Below are 22,829 nucleotides of genomic sequence, written 5' to 3'. Positions count from 1 at the left end.
GTCTACTGTTCCCATTGGCTCATCCGTATTCGAAAATCAGGTCTGCTTATTCCGCTCTCGTATACTCCTCCATTTCACTAGGACTGATCGATTGGACACTGCAACTTGTACACATACACTGCTGTCTACAGACGTGCATATCAGGACCGACCATGTTCGTTACGCATTATGCTATCTGCACTGCTTTAGTGTAGTTTCCTGTCCCCACCCCTCAGACAGCGCACTGAATGGAATACTGTAAGTAGACAATGTCAGATGAATACAGTATGTGTAAGATGTACGGATAAATACACATAAATAAGGTGTACAGAGGAATAAAATTATTTCATTTCCACAAAACTATTTTTGCTTGTAACTTTCGACTCGGCATTTCCGGGTTACTTATCTCAAATTAATACATGTGCCCTTCGCCATCATCCCTGAAAGTTTGTAACACCACCTCGGAAACACCCTGTATAACGTTACCAAAAATTTAACGTGATCTAGAATCCCTTCTTTTACTCGCATTTCCTGGAAGGGGCGTACCGTGGATTATTTTCGTCTGAAAAATTCAATGACCTCTTTCGACTTTGAACCAAGGACATTTGGATCCTGAGACAAGTGTAGTGACAACTAGATTACTGAGGAGAACAAAATAGTGTTAATAAGTTATTATAAACTTTTCAAAATTAGTTTTTAAAATGTCAGCTCTTTTCATTGCATGCTAGAGAAAATAAAAAAAAAATAAATAAAAATTGTAACATGTATAGTTAAAATATGTACAGTACAGCAGTTAAGTTCAGACACGTAATTAACTTGAATAATTCGTTTGCAATTGGAAGTCTTGTTATAGATTATTGTTAAATTACATCCAACTTGTCAATGAATTACAATTAGAAACTTGTAGGACAACTGCCTTGATTTTAATTTTAGATACTGTTATTTCTGGTACTAGCTTTACAAATGTATGACAATAGCAAAACAAACTGACATTCCGTCCATTATGAGCGCCGGTCTGACGTCAGCAGATACCTCGCGTAACAAGGCTCACCAACTCTTGTGGCTATAGGCGTCGTACACTGTAATCAGGAATTCACTCTCATCACATTGAAATGTCCGACTGCACTAGTAAGCCAAAACACACAAAAAAATTCTCTACGACTTCCAAGCTTCATATAACGAGTAATAAGCACAGATCAGAAATAGGATTTAGGCCTAATGTCACTTCACATCGCTGAAATTATTTTCATATTTCATTAATATAGACCCAATTTTGCGGTAAATAAATATCTTAAATCTCGGAATAAAACTTTGTTAATCTGAGTGTTATTTCGTACAGGTAAAAAAAACAAATTTTATATTATTTCGCATTTAAACTTATAACTTCTTGAATCTCGTTGTGCAAAGTACATTACTGAATATTATTACAAAGGCTAGAAGTCTTATCACCAAGGCAATTTAAAGGATTTTTTTTTATATTTCAACAGTACTTACAGTTTTTTACCGGCACATACCTGTTGTGTATTTTTATTGGGTTATTTTACGACGCTGTATCAACATCTAAGGTTATTTAGCGTCTGAATGAAATGAAGGTGATAATGCCGGTGAAATGAGTCCGGGATCCAGCACCGAAAGTTACCCAGCATTTGCTCGTATTGGGTTGAGGGAAAACCCCCGAAAAAACCTCAATCAGGTAACTTTCCCCGACCAGGATTCGAACCCGGGCCACCTGGTTTCGCGGCCAGACGCGCTGACCGTTACTCCACAGGTGTGGACCCTGTTGTGTAGAGAAATGAGAGAAATTAGTATAACAGTTTCATACATAGTGAATAATATAAACTAACAGGTACTATTTCTACTTTATATTTTAAAAATAAGTCATTCGAAATTAGAATATTACATTCAAAATTCTATACTTAAATTGGGCCTAAATATTATATTGAAAATGTTGTACATAAATAATTAAATATAATACGATAATATTAAAATGGATTTGAGGGAGGTGGGGTATGATGATAGAGACTGGATTAATCTTGCACAGGATAGGGACCGATGGCGGGCTTATGTGAGGGTGGCAATGAACCTTCGGGTTCCTTAAAAGCCATTTGTAAGTAAGTACATAAATATCAATGCAAAACAGATTATATTTTAATCGCAAATTTTAAGAAAATTCTGTCACAAAATAAAAACGAAATCGTAAATCCAGCTAATTCCAATCACTGACATGCCTACCAACAGTGCAGCGGACAAGAAACGTAGCTTCACCAAAGCTTATTATATTAATTCACGCACATATTTATACGACTTCCAATAAATATAACTTTTAGGCACTTTAAATTTAAATTTCGTAAAAAAATAAAATAAGAATTTCTGTTGAAAAGCATTAATTTCTAATAAATTCATGCTAACATGAAACATTTGCTGTGTACACAATATTTCACGACTTTAAACTTACGATATTTTGACCTGGAGTACTTGAAATATAACATTTTTGCTTTTATCGGCTGAAAAACTGTATTTCGCGAATTCAAGGTTGCGAAAACTAAACATTTCTATCCATTAAAGATAGAAATGTATATTTATGTACAGACGTGGACAAATTATTAACAAAATTAACGATTTTTATGATATTTTGTTTACAAAATTTGACTTTTCAATTTAGACTACAGTTGACAATTTTGGATATTTCCATCATTACAGTAGAGAGAAATATGCAAAAATGTCAACTGTAGTTTAAATTGAGGAGTCAAGTTTTGTAAAAATATATAATAAAAATCTTCAATTTTGCTAATAATTTGTAAGTTAGCAAAAATGTCAACTGCATTGAAGAGTCTAATTTTGTAAAAATATAAAACAAAAATCTTCAGTTTTGCTAATAATTTGGAAATATCCAAAATGTCAGCTGTAGTCCAAATTGAAGAATCGAATTTTGTAAAAATATACAATAAAAATCTTCAATTTTGCTAATAATTTCTAAAAATGCAAAAATATCGAATGTAGTCCAAATTGAGGAGTTAAATTTTGAAAAATATGCAACACTAATCTTCAATTTTGCTAATAATTTGGAAATACACAAAAATGTCAACTGTAGTCTAAATTGAAGAATTATATTTTGTAAAAATATATAATAAAAATGTTCAGTTTTGCTAATAATTTGTCCACGTCTGTATTTGTGTGTTGTCTGATCTCGCCAATCGGAGATAATTCTTGGCTTCATGACAGATGTACAAAACAAAATATCAACATTTTGATGAAACAGTTACCGGTACCATGTTTCCATTAAATACGAAGTCCGTGAACGTCCGTTGAGAGCAATGAATTTTAAAGATAAATTTAATAAAATTCATCGATTTGTTATTGGTCTTCAGCAGTGGCGCTTGTCAGCATCGCTATCCTTAGCAAAACATTAATTTAAGTTGAGACATATATACACGAACAGTAATGAAGCCATATGTCGGTCAATGGCTGACCCTTGCTACCAGCAGCACAGCAAAAATGCAAGCTTCAACTGGAAAAACATTGGAACTGTTCACATAAAGCGGTAAATGAAGTTAATGAGACACGCTAATCATTGACGTGTTTGAGCCACACAGAAGCTCCACTCGAAAGCGCTTGAAAGTGGCTTTATGTGTTAATGTTAATGTTATGTTTTATTTAACGACGCTCGCAACTGCAGAGGTTATATCAGCGTCGCCGGATGTGCCGGAATTTTGTCCCGCAGGAGTTCTTTTACATGCCAGTAAATCTACTGACATGAGCCTGTCGCATTTAAGCACACTTAAATGCCATCGACCTGGCCCGGGATCGAACCCGCAACCTTGGGCATAGAAGGCCAGCGCTATACCAACTCGCCAACCAGGTCGACGGCTTTATGTGAAATGTATGTACGTAAAGCTGGTAGGTTAATGTGATAGATTTAATTAATATAAAAGAACATGTCTATCAGGCTACCGGGGTAGTTCAGATGGTAGCGAGTTGGAATCAAAATCTAATACAGCATAGGGCGCAGGTTCGAATCCCGCTTGAACTGATTACCTGGTTGAGTTTTTTCTGAGGCGAATGTTTGTTAATTCCATGGCGAATTGTCGGTCTCACCTCGCCAAATACCATCTCAGTATTTCCAAAATTCCTCCTGCCGTAATCTTCAAGCTACAGTACTTTCGTAACATTAAAACAAATAACCCAAGAATTTCGATATTTGCTTTTAGCAAAATAATAATAATAATAATAATAATAATAATAATAATAATAATAATAATAATAATAATAATAATAATAATACTTACTTACTGGCTTTTAAGGAACCCAGAGGCTCAATGCTGCCCTCACATAAGCCCGCCATTGGTCCCTATCCTGAGCAAGTCCATATCCCACCTCCCTCAAATCCATTTTAATATTATCTTCCCATCTACGTCTCGACCTCCCCAAAGGTCTTTTTCCCACTCCAGCCTCCCAACTAACACTCTATATGCATTTCTGGATTCGCCCATACGTGCTACATGCCCTGCCCATCTCAAACGTCTGGATTTAATGTTCCTAATTATGTCAGGTGAAGAATACAATGCGTGCAGTTCTGCGTTGTGCAACTTTCTCCATTCTCCTGTAACTTCATCCCTCTTAGCTCCAAATATTTTCCTAAGCATCTTATTCTCAAACACCCCTAACCTATGTTCTTCTCTCAAAGTGAGAGTCCAAGTTTCACAACCATAAAGAACAACCGGTAATATAACTGTTTTATAAATTCTAACTTTCAGATTTTTTGACAGCAGATTGGATGATAAAAGCTTCTCAACCGAATAATAACAGGCATTTCCCATATTTATTCTGCGTTTAATTTCCTCCCGAGTATTATTTATACAGGGACATCATTTTATTTTTACTTCAATTTTTATTGTACCTGAGTTTTGGAATGTACTTCACTCCCACCCCTTCTACTAGTAAACTTCCAACCGTTCACGACACAGAGCCGAGGGCGCATAAGCAGTACTGACTTAGGGGGTATAGTACGTTCCAGAAATATGTTCGCGTTTTCCAGTGACGAAAGAGCTTTCAATATTGAATCATATTTTCGTACAGGTACTGTCGTCTGTTTGCCTACGTCGCATCCCGGTTTCCCCCACCTGCTTCTGTTCGCCCCTCTGTTAAGTCTAGTAGCTGGGCTATCTTAGCTCTTTTCTGAAAACGTTAATTTCTGTTAGGAATTGGACGTCTACGTAATATTATACAAGTATTTAAAATAACTTAAATAAAAGAGCCTCGTTAAGTAATTAACTGTCATGTGGTTCCCCCCCTTTCTACGACCCTGCGACAAAACCACTTGAACGGACAGTAGATAGCATTTCTGAGTAATTTTATCTTTTCGGATAAGTGAAGATTGAATTTACAGTACTAAGGTATTCTTTTATAGAGTAGGTACAGAATTATTTCAACATGAGTTACTCGTACGAAGGACGAAATTGGTAATTGGAATTAGGTACAATAGTCTATAGTGCGATAATATGCACAAAAGAAAAGAAGCCTGTATCGAAATGAACGGCCACCATTTTGAAAAATGTGTTTAAATATTCATATTATGATTATTTTTCAATTTAACTTCATTCTCTATATAGTACGCTAATGTGCTGTAACAGTACAATATACATTGCATAATTAATACGTCCGAATGGATAGCTCAATTCGTGTGTAAAAAGACTAAACCTAATGAAAATTATCAAACTCAAAATTGCGATATTTCCTAGTTTACGTAAATGGATGAACTACTTTTCTTCCCTCCTATACCTAGTAAAGTGATTTGTATTTTACGCCAGTATCTTCGAACTCCAGTCGTGGAAGGGGTAGCAAACGGTGTTTCCTATTTCAATCGTTAATAGAAAGGTATAGCCAGGTTAATATTAAAAATATTAGTAAAAATAAAATGATGTCCCTGTATTTGTTGTTGTTGAATTTTTACACCTCTTCAAAAGATAAATTTCCGATTTTTATATTTCCATTTCGTACAATATTCTCGTCACAAGACATAATCATATACTTTGTCTTTTCGGGATTTACTTCCAAACCTATCTCTCTACTTGCTTCAAGTAAAATTCCCGTGTTTTCCCTAATCGTTTGTGGATTTTCTCCTAACATATTCACGTCATCCGTATAGACAAGCAGCTGATGTAACCCGTTCAATTCCACACCCTCTCTGTTATCCTGGACTTTCCTAATGGCATACTCTAGAGCAAAGTTAAAAAGTAAAGGTGATAGTGCTTCTCCTCGCTTCAGCCCACAGTGAATTGGAAACCCATCTGATAGAAACTGACCTATACGGACTCTGCTGTACGTTTCACTGAGACATATTTTAATTAATCGAACTAGTTTCTTAATAATAATAATAATAATAATAATAATAATAATAATAATAATAATAATAATAATAATAATAATAATAAAGAAATAAATAAAAATAAAAAACTTTTCAGACTATTTCCAGAACAGTTTAGATGATCTTGAGTTAAAAGATAATATTACAGTTAATTCAGAAAATATATTCTAAAGAGATTCAGTGCTAGATAGCGAAATTATTCGGAGTTAATCCTGGCAATGAATGGAGTGATATTATTTTATTGTGACGAACAAGATAGCATGAGAGTTTATCCGGAGTCCTGTTTCTCTGAACAATAAAAATTTCATCCCACCAACATTGTATATTTATTTTCTATTTCCTTCATTTCATACAATTCCATGTCATATCAAAGTACTCTTTTAAGGTGGTATACGATCTTCGATAACATCGGTCAGATATCACAGACCTATATGTGAAATACGATTTTGCACCAACGTCATTCAAACTGGGAACCCATGAATTATTTGTTTGAAATTCAATAAAGCACTATATGCGCTATACTGGGTGTTCAGTTCAAAATGTGTCTTGGCTCGCTGTATGCCGTCATGTGGCTAGCTGATGAGCCTACAGAATTCAATCTTCCTACACTTCCGCAGCTCAGGTATATAATCTAAGAGGCAGAGAAGTTGGCTAGCAAGTACGGCGTTCATTCTGAAGAGTACGTACCGATACGTACGGTAACGCCGGTAGTGGCAGGAATGTGAACTGTTTGGAAATACGTACTGTCGGGATATGGGGAGAGGGTTAAGACGATTACTTACGTATTTGTTGACATTAACTTCGACGGTCAACATGGACACGGAGCATTTGATTTGTGTTGTGGAATGTTGCCGTACGCAACCGATGATAAATACCCTGCGTACGACTTGCCGGCGCAAAACACAGTTCGAAAGAAGTTATGCTAGCACACAGACTGTACAGACCCCCATCTGTTGCTACGACGTTCAAGTTATACCGTACACGTTCTTAAGTTCAGATTGAAGAACGCCTTAAATAATAGGCAACTTCTCTAACATATAAGTTGAAACTCGCTTCAAATCGGTGACCCAACAACAGTGACGTCATGACACACTTTGAAATGAACACCCAGTATTTGTACCATTGTGAATACCACAAACAATATAATGTAGTGTATTACAAACACTTCTTGTAGGTTTTGATGTGTTAATATGTGTTTTTATTATGTGATTTAAGTTTATGAATGTTATGATAATTATCATTTTGGATACTTAGTGAAAATACAATAAGGAAAAAACAGTAACAACGCCGAAGCTTGTCCAAACATAGTTTCGACCATCGCAAATTCCATTTTAACTTTTCATCACTTGCATGTTCACACCACAGAAAAAAGATACCCTACATTACAAGATTTTTAATAACCACACGGCCATTTGACATCAGATCTATTGACGAGATGTCAAGAGGAAAGAATGGAGTTCATGCATGTATCAGGTTGCTGTTTTGATATTCTTGCTCGGATATCACGGTATTGATTACACACTCAAGAATGCAAGGACCTGTCGACATCAACCGCAATGTGTGTATTATTTAATATCTCTTTTAAAACTTACTGGTACGCAGAAATGATGAGTTGAAACGAAAATGGCACATAAATAATTGAAAAGCATGATAAACATCCAACGTCGATTAATAAAACTAAAATATAGTGTTATTATAAATAATCTTTCCGATTACAAACTTTTAATAACTATCGTTAGGAGACACTTAAAAACTTGATATTGATATCAATGGAAAGAGAAACTCAAATATGTTTTGTTATACATTCGGTTAAGTCACATGTCCTTCTCTTAAATCAGCAAAAATTAGAAAACATGGAATTGGTATCAACAGAAACAGAAATTCCAACAATTTTTTAATTTTTTCACTGGAAAACATGAAACATGAAACAGAAAGAGAAACATTTGGTTCACAACCGTAAGTAAGTCACATGTGCTCAATGTGAGCTCCTTGTGTCACACGACACACATCAAGTCTGTAGTCAATTTCCTGTCATACACGTTGTAGCATTGGACCATCCACCAGTGTAATGGCCTCTGTGATGCGGACACGAAGATCCTCAATGGTAGGTGGTAATGGTGGCTGATACATTTGTTTTATAAAACCCCACAGAAAAAAAAACAAGGAGTGAGGTCGGGGGAATGTGGAGGCCAATGCAAACATTCTAAATCTTCACGGTCAGCACGTCCAATCCATCTCCTTGGAAGTCGTGTATTCAGTTCGTTTCTGACATCTAAGTGTCGCTTGGCTTTGTCGTCCGGTTTCAGAGCCTGCAACAATTGCAGACGGTATGATGGAAATTCAAACGTTTCAGTAAAATCTTCCACACAGTTTGTTTAGGGATGTTTAATTCTCTACTGGCTTTTGCGGTGGATTTCTATGGACTTCGTGTGAAACTCTCTCTCACACGCTCCATATTTGCCTCACTTATGGACGACCGGTTGACTTCCGCTTACAGATGCATCCCCTCGTTTTGAAGTCAGCGTACCACTTACGGATACTGGGCCCACTGGGTGGATCAACACCAATTTTCTTCTAAAATTGCGTTGTACAGTGACAACAGACTGGGACATGTGAAAATCTAGCACACAAAATGCCCTCCTGTCTTCGTTTGCAGCCATTTTTCTGTTATATCATCTCCTTGCAACGAAATTAATAAATATGCGACAGGTTCACCAAAATAACAAAAACTATTTGAGTTTCTCTTTCCATTCATACCAATATCATGTTTCTAAGTGTCTCCTAACGATAGTTATTCAAGTTTGTAATCGGAAAGCTTATTTATAGTAACACTGTGGTTTTAGGCGTAATAGATCAACTATTGACCAGATATTTTGTATTCGACAGATAATGGAGAAAAAATGGGAGTATAAGGGTACAGTGCATCAGTTATTCATAGATTTCAAAAAGGCGTATGACTCGGTTAAGAGAGAAGTTTTCTATGATATTCTTATTGAATTTGGTATTCCCAAGAAACTAGTTCGATTAATTAAAATGTGTCTCAGTGAAACGTACAGCAGAGTTCGTATAGGTCAGTTTCTGTCAGATGCGTTTCCAATTCACTGTGGGCTAAAGCAAGGAGAAGCACTATCACCTTTACTTTTTAACTTTGCTCTAGAGTATGCCATTAGGAAAGTTCAGGATAACAGAGAGGGTTTGGAATTGAACGGGTTACATCAGCTGTTTGTCTATGCGAATGACGTGAATATGTTAGGAGCAAATCCACGAACGATAGGGAAAACACGGGAATTTTACTGGAAGCAAGTAAAGCGATAGGTTTGGAAGTAAATCCCGAAAAGACAAAGTATATGATTATGTCTCGTGACGAGAATATTGTACGAAATGGAAATATAAAAATTGAAAATTTATCTTTTGAAGAGGTAGAGAAGCTCAAATATCTGGGAGCAACAGTAACAAATATAAATGATACTCGGGAGGAAATTAAACACAGAATAAATATGGGAAATGCCTGTTATTATTCGGTTGATAAACTTTTATCATCCAGTCTGTTGTCGAAAAATCTGAAAGTTAGAATTTATAAAACAGTTATATTACCGGTTGTTCTGTATGGTTGTGAAACTTGGACTCTCACTTTGAGAGAGGAACATAGGTTAAGGGTGTTTGAGAATAAGGTGCTTAGGAAGATATTTGGGGCTAAGAGGGATGAAGTTACAGGAGAATGGAGAAAGTTACACAACGCAGAACTGCATGCATTGTATTCTTCACCTGACATAATTAGGAACATTAAATCCAGACGTTTGAGATGGGCAGGGCATGTAGCACGTATGGGCGAATCCAGAAATGCATATAGAGTGTTAGTTGGGAGGCCGGAGGGAAAAAGACCTTTAGGGAGGCCGAGACGTAGATGGGAAGATAATATTAAAATGGATTTGAGGGAGGTGGGATATGATGATAGAGAATGGATTAATCTTGCTCAGGATAGGGACCAATGGCGGGCTTATGTGAGGGCGGCAATGAACCTCCGGGTTCCTTAAAAGCCAGTAAGTAAGTAAGTAAGTAACACTGTATAAACTTTCACTGACAATCAATAGGTGAGAACAAATTAATATTTTATAGTCAGATACAGTTCTGAAGCATGATACATTTATTTTAAATGCATTTTTCTTATTTTAAGTATAAAAAATGAAGCAATGATTTTAAATTTGAGAAATTTTAACATGTTCACAATTAATTTAATTTTTTGGTGACGTCAGCACTGTAACTAGTAGTAGGAATAGTAGGTCAAGTAGTAATATTTTATATAAAGATGCTTTCAACTGCAGTGGTTATTCGGCTTTCAAATTCACCGTGAATGAGAAATTGCTGACAAATTTTGCCCAAAGCTCTCTAGAACTAGGTTTTTCTTATTTTTGCTGTCAGTCTACGACTTCCAACCGGAAGAAGCCATGCTGAGGATTTTCTCTGCCTTTAAAATCCATCACCCTCAGCTAGATTTGAAGCCATAAATCTCGGATCAAAGAGTCAGCACGGTAACCCAAGACAACCGAGGACTACTGACACTGTTTAGCATTTTACGGGATAAGGGTAGTCATTTTTGTACGAAAAATATAAATGAACATTGACTTTGCATCAGAAGTAAAGAATGAAAAGAGTAAGGGTAAAGCTTTCAAGATATCTGGCTAATGTCAGTTCACACTAGCTATTTTGTCATTAGAAACAAATGTGTATATTCAACCTAATGAAAATATGAACATACGCTAATTAAAATGTATCAGATGTGACGAAAAAATGAACACAGACATACTAGGCCAGCATGTCTCAAACTATGGTCCGCGGACCACCTGAGGTCCTCGAGGTCTGCCCTTTTGGTCCTTCAAAGAAGGTAGAAGAAAAAATAAAATTCAAACGAATTGCGTATCACTCTATAGCTGAAAATCTCAGAGTATGGAAATAACACATGGCAATCGCCTTTCACCTTTTCTCTCAGTACTGACATCTTATGAAATTTATTATCCTATCAATCTACTGACTTCCCACTCTACTCTCAACAAAAAAGAGGGATTTAAAGTACTAAGAACGCGGTGTTTCTCGCCATCTTTTCCCTTCACATCTGACGCTGCCCATATAACCCAGCCAGGGACCATCCAAATTCATAACAGAGGACCGAATCTTTTCATGTATTTATGACTTTCTTAATAGTTTTGCCGACACTCAGTCTGCACATTGAAATGGTCATGCATTGTACGTCATACTCCAATAATACAACTCTGAGGTCACAATTTGAAACTTATATTCCAAGTAAACATGACGAATTTTCATGGGTTCGTGATCACTTTCATTGCGATATTGAAACTAACAAACTTTCATTGAGTGAAAGAGAACAGTTAATTGAACTCTCGAATGAGACCGGACTTAAAATTAAATTCCAAGCGGAAGGTATGGTTAATTTCTGGACCTCATCACAAGTGAAAAGAGAATATAGTGAACTGTACAATGGTGCTTTAGAGATTATAACTCAGTTTGCTTCTACGTATCTGTGTGAGAAAGGGTTTTCTTCACTAACTCTAATAAAATCAAAGTATGTGACGATCTCCGTCTTAAGCTTACCAGCATACGTCCAAATATAAAATAACTTTGCAAGAATCGGCAGGCTCATTCATCTCATTAATGTGAGTACCAACTTTTTTTTTAGGTAATGAGTGAAAGATTATGTACACTCTAAGAGCCTTGAATTATTAAAGAAATAAAAATGAATTTTCTTCTATTAACATTAGCTTAATTAGTTAATACCAATATAAAATGAATATAATTTAATTAAATTTAATTAATTAATTCTATTTTAAAATATAAGTATATTGATATTAAAATATGCTACAAAAATGATAAATTTGCTTTCCAAGCGAACAAGAGTAAGGGGGTCCGCGGAACTGATCTGACTTAAAAAAGTGGTCCCCACTTCAAAAAAGTTTGAGAAATGCTGTCCTAGGCAGTTTTACAAATTAACATCTAAAAGAAGAATGTTTCAGGGATGTTTCCCACTGGAACAAATCTAAACTGCAACTCAACTGTATTTCAACCCAACTACAGTTGCTGTTAGTACAGCAATGCGAACAAGATGCATACTTTACCACTTCTTCAGTCTCAACTCAACTGCGATTTTAGTTGATCAACTAAGTTGGAAGAAACTGGATGAGTTAGGCATTTTGGGACTGCAACTGAAGTTACTGTTTTTATGTACAAAATGGAGTACTCACAAGCTAGAGATGATAAAGAATATGCAGTCACTAGACTCAAAGTTGCTCTGGCGCGAACAGACTTGAATCTCCAACGTAATTAAGCTTCAACTACAATTAATTTCGGTTCAGTTGCTGTATAGAGTTACTCCAATGAGAAACCTCCCTCAGTGTCACCAGCGAATAGGGATTATATATAATGGACACTGAGTGAATTTTCCTGTTCTGTTTTTCTGTGTTCATGCGCTCCGTCGGCGTTTAGTTCCACCTTCAAGCGCTAGAGATTAGTGTAATCGAGCACACGCAAGAGTTCCTCTATAATAATTTATTGAATATAAAAAAACATCGCCTATCTTGTTGCATAATCCAGTAACAGCTTTCCTTCCAGTAAATTCAAGTTACCAGCTTTTCCTTATTTCTCAGTGATTAGCTCTAATAATAATAATAATAATAATAATAATAATAATAATAATAATAATAATAATAATAATAATAATAATAATAATTCAAATACCTGGGAGCAACAGTAACAAATATAAATGATACTCGGGAGGAAATCAAACACAGAATAAATATGGGAAATGCCTGTTATTATTCGGTTGAGAAGCTTTTATCATCTAGTCTGCTGTCAAAAAATCTGAAAGTTAGAATTTATAAAACAGTTATATTACCGGTTGTTCTTTATGGTTGTGAAACTTCGACTCTCACTTTGAGAGAGGAACATAGGTTAAGGGTGTTTGAGAATAAGATGCTTAGGAAAATATTTGGGGCTAAGAGGGATGAAGTTACAGGAGAATGGAGAAAGTTATACAACGCAGAACTGCACGCATTGTATTCTTCACCTGACATAATTAGGAACATTAAATCCAGACGTTTGAGATGGGCAGGGCATGTAGCACGTATGGGAGAATCCAGAAATGCATATAGAGTGTTAGTTGGGAGGCCAGAGGGAAAAAGACCTCTAGGGAGGTTGAGACGTAGATGGGAAGATAATATTAAAATGGATTTGAGAGAGGTGGGATATGATGATGGAGAATAGATTAATCTTGCTCAGGATAGAGACCGATGGCGGGCTTATGTGAGGGCGGCAATGAACCTCCGGGTTCCTTAAAAGCAAGTAAGTAAGTATACAATATATTGGCATATGGTTTTACTTCTCATAAAAGTTACGTTTTTCCATTGTCAGCGCTATCAAAATATCATTACCAGGGAACGGATTTATATGGACTAAAAATATATGAAATATGTAAATATATATGTAGTTATTTTTACCAAAATATGGAATTAAATATGGATTTTTACCAAAATATGGAATTAAATATGGACTTAAAATTATAAAAAAATGACTATGTACGTTAAATATTGGTACATTTTAATCAAACTAAACAAAAAATATAATGGACGTACCTTATCTTCCAATGTAGTTTCAACAAAACACAATTTTTATTGTCTGTTACCATAACAATAGGTTACAAACATTTCTTTCAAGTGCTGAAAAGTGAATCTTCTTCTATTGTCTCTGAGGATAGATTTATACTGACTAAAAGAGCGTTCGACGTCACAAGAAGTAACTGGTACATAATTCAATTTCACAATGTCTGCTGGGGATAAGTCCAAGTTAATCTTCACTGTTGATTCACCACTCATCACAGCAACAACCTTTTGTAGTTCTTCATATCCAGGGTTTTTTGAAAGTACAGTGTCCACCTTAGCTCTTACTGCATCTGCAACTTTACCTCTACCACGATTCAGTTGTTCCACAGTACTATTTATAATTTCAAAACTTTCAGATAGTGAAAGGTGCCTATTTTGGAGACTTTTGAGCGTTTTTATGATGCATGAAAATGTATGCTGAATGTGAGCTAAGTCATTCTTCACACTTATGTCACAGGTAACTGTTTTCGCAGTATCAATTGAGACTGCATCTTCAGAGTCCAATGCAAGGAGAACATTGTTAATAGAGTCTATATGTTCGGCATAATATTCAACTGCTTCTAGCCATGTACCCCATCTAGTTAAAATTGGCTTTGGTGGCAATGGAATTTCAGGGTACATTTCTTTCAACACGTTAACTCTACTGGGAGCTTTGAGAAATACTTTTTTCACTGATGAAATCAACAAATCTACTTTAGGGAAATTGTCTCTGACCACTTCTGCCACACGATGAAATACATGCGCCACACAAGTAAAATGAGTCAATTTAGGATATACAACAGATAATGCTTGTCCAGCTTTGACCATATAAGGGGCAGCATCGCTAATAAAGAATAACACATTATCGTACATAATACCCTTTGGCCACAGGATACCCATAGCTTCGTTGAACAGTTTAACTATAGTTTTGTTATTGCACTTTTCTAGAACATCACAATGTAAAAGAATTCGTTCAGAATATTGTTCACTTAACAAACCGATAACTACATTACCAACAAGTCTACCTTCTTTGTCGGGAGTCTCATCAATGGAAACCCAAATTGAACTATCTTTAATTTCATCTCTTATCTTCTGTATTGTCTCATCGTAGATGGATGGAGCATACGTCTTCCTAAGTGTTGACTCATCCGGGATTGTATGTTGAGTATATTTTTCAAGGAATTCCCTGAAGACCTTATTCTTTAGTTTGTAGAGAGGAATATCAGCAGAGATGAGAGAACGGCACAGGTCGATGTTAAACTCAGATCTTACATTCGATGTTGTTGGTTGTGTTAAAAACAATTGTCTCTGCTTGGAATTTAGTTGTTTGTTGGCCTGATGTTTACTAGTTGTAATGTGTTGTTGCACCAGGAACTTTTGTGTAGATGATACTGCACACTGACACAAATTACAAAATAATATTTTATTGTCAGTTGATAAACCATCTTCTTTAAATTCTGAAATGTAACTTGTTAGTTTTGATTTTAAATTGACTGAATGACGTACTTTTGGCATATTTACCGTCTTTATAGTATGATTTACAAAACTGAACCTATGTGTACTCTGACTGGCATTTAACTGTTGAGCTGCACAACTGAAGTCTGTTAAAAATTTTAAATTAAATTAATACAGTTTTGTAACTTACTTTCCCATTGTTGATAGGACTGCTAATTTTCAAATAACTCTGATGTTAAAGGGATTACTGAACATGTGTTTAAATCTCTATTGTTGAAATGTATTTTTAAAAGTTAATGGAATTTTGTTTTGTTTTATTGTTAAACCTAATATAATATGGACTGTTTTATATGAAATATGGAAAATATATGGAAATTAACGAAAATATGTACTAAACTCTAAAATATGGAAAAATATGGAAAATAAAAGTAGGATTTTTCAACCCTACACATTGTGAAACATAAAGATAATGCAAAATATAAATTATATTAGCTTTATAAGTAAATATGTATTTACATATAAATCCTTTCCCTGATCATTACATATTTTAATTGTTACAAGAGTCAACGTCTCAATTCTCATTATTAAGGAACTCTAGAGTCTAGAAATTACAGATAATGACGGAGTCATATATATATATATATATATATATATATATATATATATATATATATATATATACACACAATGTCCCATTTATCTTGTGCACCTATTATAACTTTTTCGTTTGGATAGGTATTGGAATTTTTGTTTTTGAGCGTTATGTTAGAACCAGAGGCTAACATGAGTGTGGAGATTTGGTGCATGTAACTACATTATGATACAAGATACACGTGACGTCATCAATTTTTCAAATAGCACTATATACTTTAATCATGTTAAATTGATTACACACATTAAGACGAATTCAAAAATATATCACAATGTCACCTTCCTAATCAATAACAACAACAAAACGAAACAAAAACGTACTTCCAATGTGATAATATTATGCTTTGAGAGTCACAGAAGATGTTCCAAATGCTGACCATTCACATTAATGCACATTCGAAGGTTCCCTGAAAGACCGTATGACTGCCCGGCATGTTGCTGGCTGAATGGACACACAAGCCTGTCGAATGCGTTGCTACATGTCGTCTGGTGTTGTCAGAATGTTCTAGTATACACTGTCCTTTACAGTTCCCCACACGAAGAAGTCGAACGCCGACAGATCCGGAGAACTTGCCGGCCACTATACTTGGATTGTGGCGTCGATAGTTGTGACTTGTTTACATGTTAAGACAGCAAACACACAACACACAACGTGTACGGACGTCAGTCGTCTTTCGTTTTGTGTAAGTTAGGTAAGATGAATGGGGCACCACAACAAACAGCATATTCTGATGGCATTCATTTTGCATTTTGTTGTTGTTATTGATTGGGAAAGTGTCATTGTGATAAACTTTTGAACTCGTCTTAATGTATGTAATCAATCTAACATGATTAAAGTATGTAGTGCTATTTGAAAAATTGATGACGTCACGTGTATCTTGTACCATAATGTAGTTACTTGCACCAAATCTCCACACTCATGTTAGCTCCTCATTCTAACATAACTCTCAAAAACAAAAATTCCAATACCTATCCAAACAAAAAAGTTATAATAGGTGCAAAAGATAAATGAGACACTCTGTATATATATATATATATATATATATATATATATATAAAATTGATATTTGAGTACATAATGTATCTAGATGTATTAATAAATGTGTTATATTTCCGCTGTGTCGACTGCTAGCTGGTGTGATGTCAGCGCCAAGTCTAGGGAGAAAGCAGAATTTCACGCTCAAGCTGGTTTGAAGGTTATTGAAATTAGTCATGCTACATCAAGGGTACCGAAGCGAAGTGTCCATAGTTATAATTTCCTATACGCTGGTGTCACCACAATATTTATTTAAGGAACTACTAGAGAAAGTAAAACTTTACCATAAAATTTCGTACTTGTTACGTGAAATTTTTCGTACTGTGTCGCATTCATTAATTATGTATTATTAAAAGAAATAATATGATGCATTTTGAAGAGGTTAGACATAAAAGAATATTGAAAACAAATTACTGAAACTGTGGTTGGATGGAAAACATTAATTTTGTTAATTATCAAGTAGGCTGTGAGCGTTGTTCCGGAAACAATTCAAATTGTACTAATATTATTGGAAATGAAATTTGAAGGCTTTGGAAATTTAGAGTCCGACAAAGCAAAATAGTGCCGTAAAGTTCTGTTTTCTGGACTGATTTGATCAACGTAAATTAAACCACATGCGACATAGTATGAAACAAAAATGATGAGACTTCAATCTTAAATCATTACAAATCAAGTAACTTAGTTCTATGCACGTTTTTCCGTGAAGTTGATTATGATTATGATTATGATTATGATTATGATTATGATTATGATTATGATTATGATTATGATTGTGGTGACGGTGAAGATGGTGCTGCCGATGTTGGCGAAATAAGAAACCGAGAAAGAAAGAAAGCTACTAAAAAAATAACAAATTTTGTTCGCTTTGTTCACCAAAATTGCCAGAAAAATGTTCGAAAATCGAATATTGGTTGACGGACTGAGTGTTTGTGTCATGAAGTTGAACGAAGTTTATACAGGCACATCATTTTATTTTTACTAACATTTCTAATATTAACCTGGCTATACCTTTGGATTAACGGTTGAGAACCGGAAACACCGTTTGCTACCCCCTTCTACGACTGGAGTTCGATGATATTGGAGTAAAATACAAACAAATTACTTTACTAGGTATAGGAGGGAAGAAAAGTAGTTCATTTACGTAAACTAGAAAATATCGCGATTTTGAGTTTGACAATTTTCATTAGGTTTTTTGTTTAATCAAAATATAGTAGGCCTACTGTATTAACAATAATTGTTTTTACTCACGAACTGAGCTATTCATTCGGACGTATTCATTATGCAGTGTATATTATACTGCCTACAGCACATTAGCGTACAATTTAGAGAATGAAGTTAAATTGAAAAATAATCATAATATGGGTATGTAAACATATTTTTGAAAATGGTTGCCATTCATTTTGATACAGGCTTCAGTTCTTTTGTGCATATTATTGCACTATAGACTACTGTACCTAATTCCAATTAGCAGTTTCGTCTTTCGTACTAGTAACTCATGTTGAAATAATTCTGTACCTACTCCATAAAAGAGTACCTTACGTAATGTAAATTCAATCTTTACTTCTGCCTGATCCGAAAAAATAAAATTATTCTACTGTCCATCCGAGTAGTTTTGTCGCAGGGTCGTAGAAAGAGGGGGAAAGCACGTGATAATTACTTAACGAGGCCCTTTTATTTAAGTTATTTTAAACAGCTTGTAGACGTCCAATTCCTAACAGAAATTAATGTTTTCAGAGAAGAGCTAAGACAGCCCAGCCACTAGCCTTTAGAGGGGGCGAGCAGAAGCGGTTGGTGGAAACCGGGATGCGACTTAGGTAAACGGACGACACTACCTGTGCGAAAATACGATTCAATTGAAAGCTCTTTCGTCACTGTAAAACGCGAACATATTTCTGGAACGTACTATACTCACTAACTCAGTACTGTTTACTAGACCGTAAGGAGACTTGGACTATATACACGGCCTTGGTTCTGTGTAGAGGACTATAGTAAGTTTACTGGTAGAGGGGGTGGAGGTACATCCAAAAACTTAAGTACAATAAAAATTGAAGTAAAAATAAAATGATGTCCCTGTAGAAATAAATGGGAGAGAGAGATCCACCCATCCAATTGTGGACACATACATACATACATACATACATACATACATACATACATACATACATACATACATACATACATACATACATATATACATACATACATACATACATACACACCTGTGTAGTAACGGTTAGCGCGTCTAGCCGCGAAACTAGGTGGCTCGGGTTCGATTCCCGGTCGGGGCAAGTTACCTAGTTGAGGTTTTTTCCGGGGTTTTCCCTCAACCCAATATGAGCAAATGCTGGATAACTTTCGGTGTTGGACCCCGGACTCATTTCACCGGCATTATCACCTTCATCTCATTCAGACGCTAAATAACCTAAGATGTTGATAAAGCGTCGTAAAATAATCTACTAAAATAATATACATGCATACATACATACATACATACATACATACATACATACATACATACATACATACATACATACATACATATAGACACACACACACACACACACATATACAAAAAATTGGCTTCACGAGGTTTTGTTAGTTTTGAAAAAATAAAAGGGAGGAAAACAAATCTTCAGAAATCAAATTGCTACAGTCCAGTGGTAGTAAAATGGGCATCTTTGGAAGGAATGTGGGTATGCAAAAGGGGTATTAAGACCGTATAGGTTTAAGTAGAAATGATGTGGAAACACGTCTCGAACTTTGGTACAAAGATATCAGTTAACATTATGTAATCAACGAGTTCCCCCCACCACAAAGCCTCGGTTTCCGCACGCAGAGAACTTTAAGGTTTCTCGACGACGAGGTCTGATCAGTTGGCGAGAGAGGAGTCAGCGCAATGGATAGAACAGCGAGCGAGGGAAAGCGGTTTAAAGTTGCGATTATCGGGGGAGGCTTGGTGAGTGCAAGTACATGTAACATTTCGGTGAAAAAGCTTGAAATAATATTTAAATTAAGTTTCTCGGAAGTATTTCTGGAAATGTCCTCAAACGCCCAAAACAATAAAATTATCTTGGGTGTTAAGAACATAAGTTAGAGCTTTCGTGCATATAGTAACTGTCTTAAACATATTGTGTTGTTATTATCTTCTTCTTCTTCTTCTTCTTTGGCACTACGGCCCTTGTAGTCTAGCCTTGGCCTCCCTTAGGATCTTGGTCCATTCCTGTCCAACCAGAACCTTCTGCCTCCATCTTCTCACGCCTAGAGTCCTTAAATCTTCCTCCACTCCATCCAACCATCTTAGTTTCTGTCTGCCAATATTGCGCCTGCCTTCTGGTTTTGTATTTAGAATCTTTTTTGGTATTCTCTGATCATTCATCCTGATTACATGTCCTAACCATTCCAACCTACGGGCTTTGATTTCAGCAACAATATCTGGAGATTTATATTGAGTTTTCAGTTCTGTATTATATTTAATCCTCCAGTGCCCATTCTCATATTTAGGACCATAGATTTTCCTTAAAATTTTCCTTTCCCATGTCATCAGTTGCTGTTCCATTTTCTTCGACAGAGTCCAAGTTTCACTGCCATAAAGCACAATTGGTCTTACGACTGTTTTATATAATGTGAGTTTTGCTTTTTTACTTATGCATCTTGCTCTCAAAGTTTTGTTAAGGGCTCTCAGGCATCTATTTCCCCCAGCAATTTTTTGCCTCATATCCGCATCTGCAGTGTTTTCTTGGGTAATTAGAACTCCTAGATATTTAAAAGAATCTACTTCCTCATATTTCTGTCCATTTATTATAATATCTTTATTACAAACGCCACTTGGTCTTATGTTTCTCATATATTTAGTTTTCTCTTTATTAATTTTTAACCCCATGTGCTCTGCTTCTGTTTGAATTTGGTTTATTATTTCATTTAGCACTCCAAGAGATCTACTCATGACCACAATATCATCCGCATAGGCCATGCACTGTCTGGTCCTATTAAATATGGTACCATTAAAATTTATATCAATGTTCCTAATGACTTTTTCAAGGCCGATATTAAACAGAATTGTAGATAAAGAGTCTCCTTGCCTCACCCCATTTACTGTTAAGAATTTATCAGATAGTTTTCGTGCATATAGTAACTGTCTAAACCATATTGTGTTGTTATTATCATCCGAATATTATTTACACATTGTACGATGAATTGCAAATCAATGATGAGAGAAGGCCACGAAGATCAGTAGGATTTGTTCTGAGTATGAAGAGAGGACGTGGTTTAAGTTAAAAATAATGATGATGATGATGATGATGATGATGATGATGATGATGATGATGATGATGATAAGTTTGCTTTCTGGTTGGAATTCCAAACAAAATTTGTGACGAAATTTTGAAAATGTTCGTAGGCCCTACTAATTTATATCGGCTGCATGTGAAAAATGAAAAGAAGTTGTGTATTTTGTGCAATTCAGACAAAACTTCATTGACGTTCAGGTGCATGAATTATAATAAATGAAGCGGTGACATCAATAGCCATTGAAGTCCACTTCTGGCCATTTATTTTTTGAAAATTTGAAATTAAATTTTGGATATTTCTACAAGTGTTACGACTTTAAAAATTGGCATACTACATTGTCTTGAGCTCTAAAACAACCAGAAATATTACGTGAAAAAAATAATAATTACGTAAGAAATTAAAATTGAATGGTTATTGATCTCACCGCTTCAATTTTTCTTGCAATAGAATGAAGTAGGCATATTTAAGAGAGAAATCGCGTTCTAATTTGATACGACAATAAATAATTGATCATTTATATACAATTTGTGATGGGATGCCAAAAATTTGAGAGATTATGCACAACCTTGTTAACCCTTTGAAGGACAAATTAATTTTTTATATTTTTAATATCATGGATCATAACAGCTTCGATCAATTTTTTTCAACATTTTAACTCTGCACACAATTTCAAAACACAGATAGAACCTCTGTGTATACTCAAGAGGTGGTTCCTTGGTGGAATACCTGTGCCATAAAATTTAGAAAGAAAGAAAACTGTGGTTCTTCTGAATAACCACTATGCCGCAATTAATACCTATGGCCATTGTCACAGATTCATTTTTCTTAACTAATGTATTAATACATATTTTTTACAGGTGGGATCATTGAGTGCTTGTTATTTTGGAAAAAGAGGTCACAATGTACATCTCTACGAATACAGAGATGGTAAGTGCTTTGCAGTTATATCTTTAAGTCTGTGAGTGGTAATAGGTAATAGGCATGTATAAGAAAGACCGTTTTATTCTAATTATTTGTAAGAAATTACTGCTTTGGTTAATAACGTAGATACGTTTGCTCTTCATTAATTTCCTTAGAAAGAACATCTGCATTACATCCATATGAAACTATGCGCATTCTCACATTATGTAGTCCACACCTTTGGAGTAACGGCTAGCACGTCTGGCCGCGAAAGCAGGTGGCCCGGGTTCGATTCCCGGTCGGTGCAAGTTACCTGGTTGAGGTTTTTTCTGGGGGTTTCCCTCAACCCAATATGAGCAAATGCTGGGTAACTTTCGGTGCTGGACCCCATACTCATTTCACCGGCATTATCACCTTCATCTCATTCAGACGCTAAATAACCTAAGATGTTGATAAAGCGTCGTAAAATAACATAGTAAAAAAACCATCATGTATTGCTTTATGACTTTTA

General features: G+C 35.4%; 1 protein-coding gene across 2 annotated transcripts in view; it reads left to right on the top strand.

Moving 5' to 3' along the window:
• The first annotated feature begins 19,971 nt into the window (after positions 1–19,971).
• Positions 19,972–22,829, top strand: part of cn (Kynurenine 3-monooxygenase cn) — a 33,309-nt gene continuing 30,451 nt past the window's right edge. For both annotated transcript variants that reach the window (XM_069832858.1, XM_069832857.1), the window contains exons 1-2: positions 19,972–20,087; positions 22,276–22,345. In XM_069832858.1, the coding sequence (XP_069688959.1) occupies positions 20,028–20,087; positions 22,276–22,345 (130 nt within the window). In that variant the 5' untranslated portion in view covers positions 19,972–20,027. The remainder of the gene's footprint in view (positions 20,088–22,275; positions 22,346–22,829) is intronic.

Source organism: Periplaneta americana, chromosome 8, assembly GCF_040183065.1.
Source record: "Periplaneta americana isolate PAMFEO1 chromosome 8, P.americana_PAMFEO1_priV1, whole genome shotgun sequence".
Lineage (NCBI taxonomy): Eukaryota > Metazoa > Arthropoda > Insecta > Blattodea > Blattidae > Periplaneta > Periplaneta americana.
This window is presented reverse-complemented; position numbering and strand designations above follow the sequence as displayed.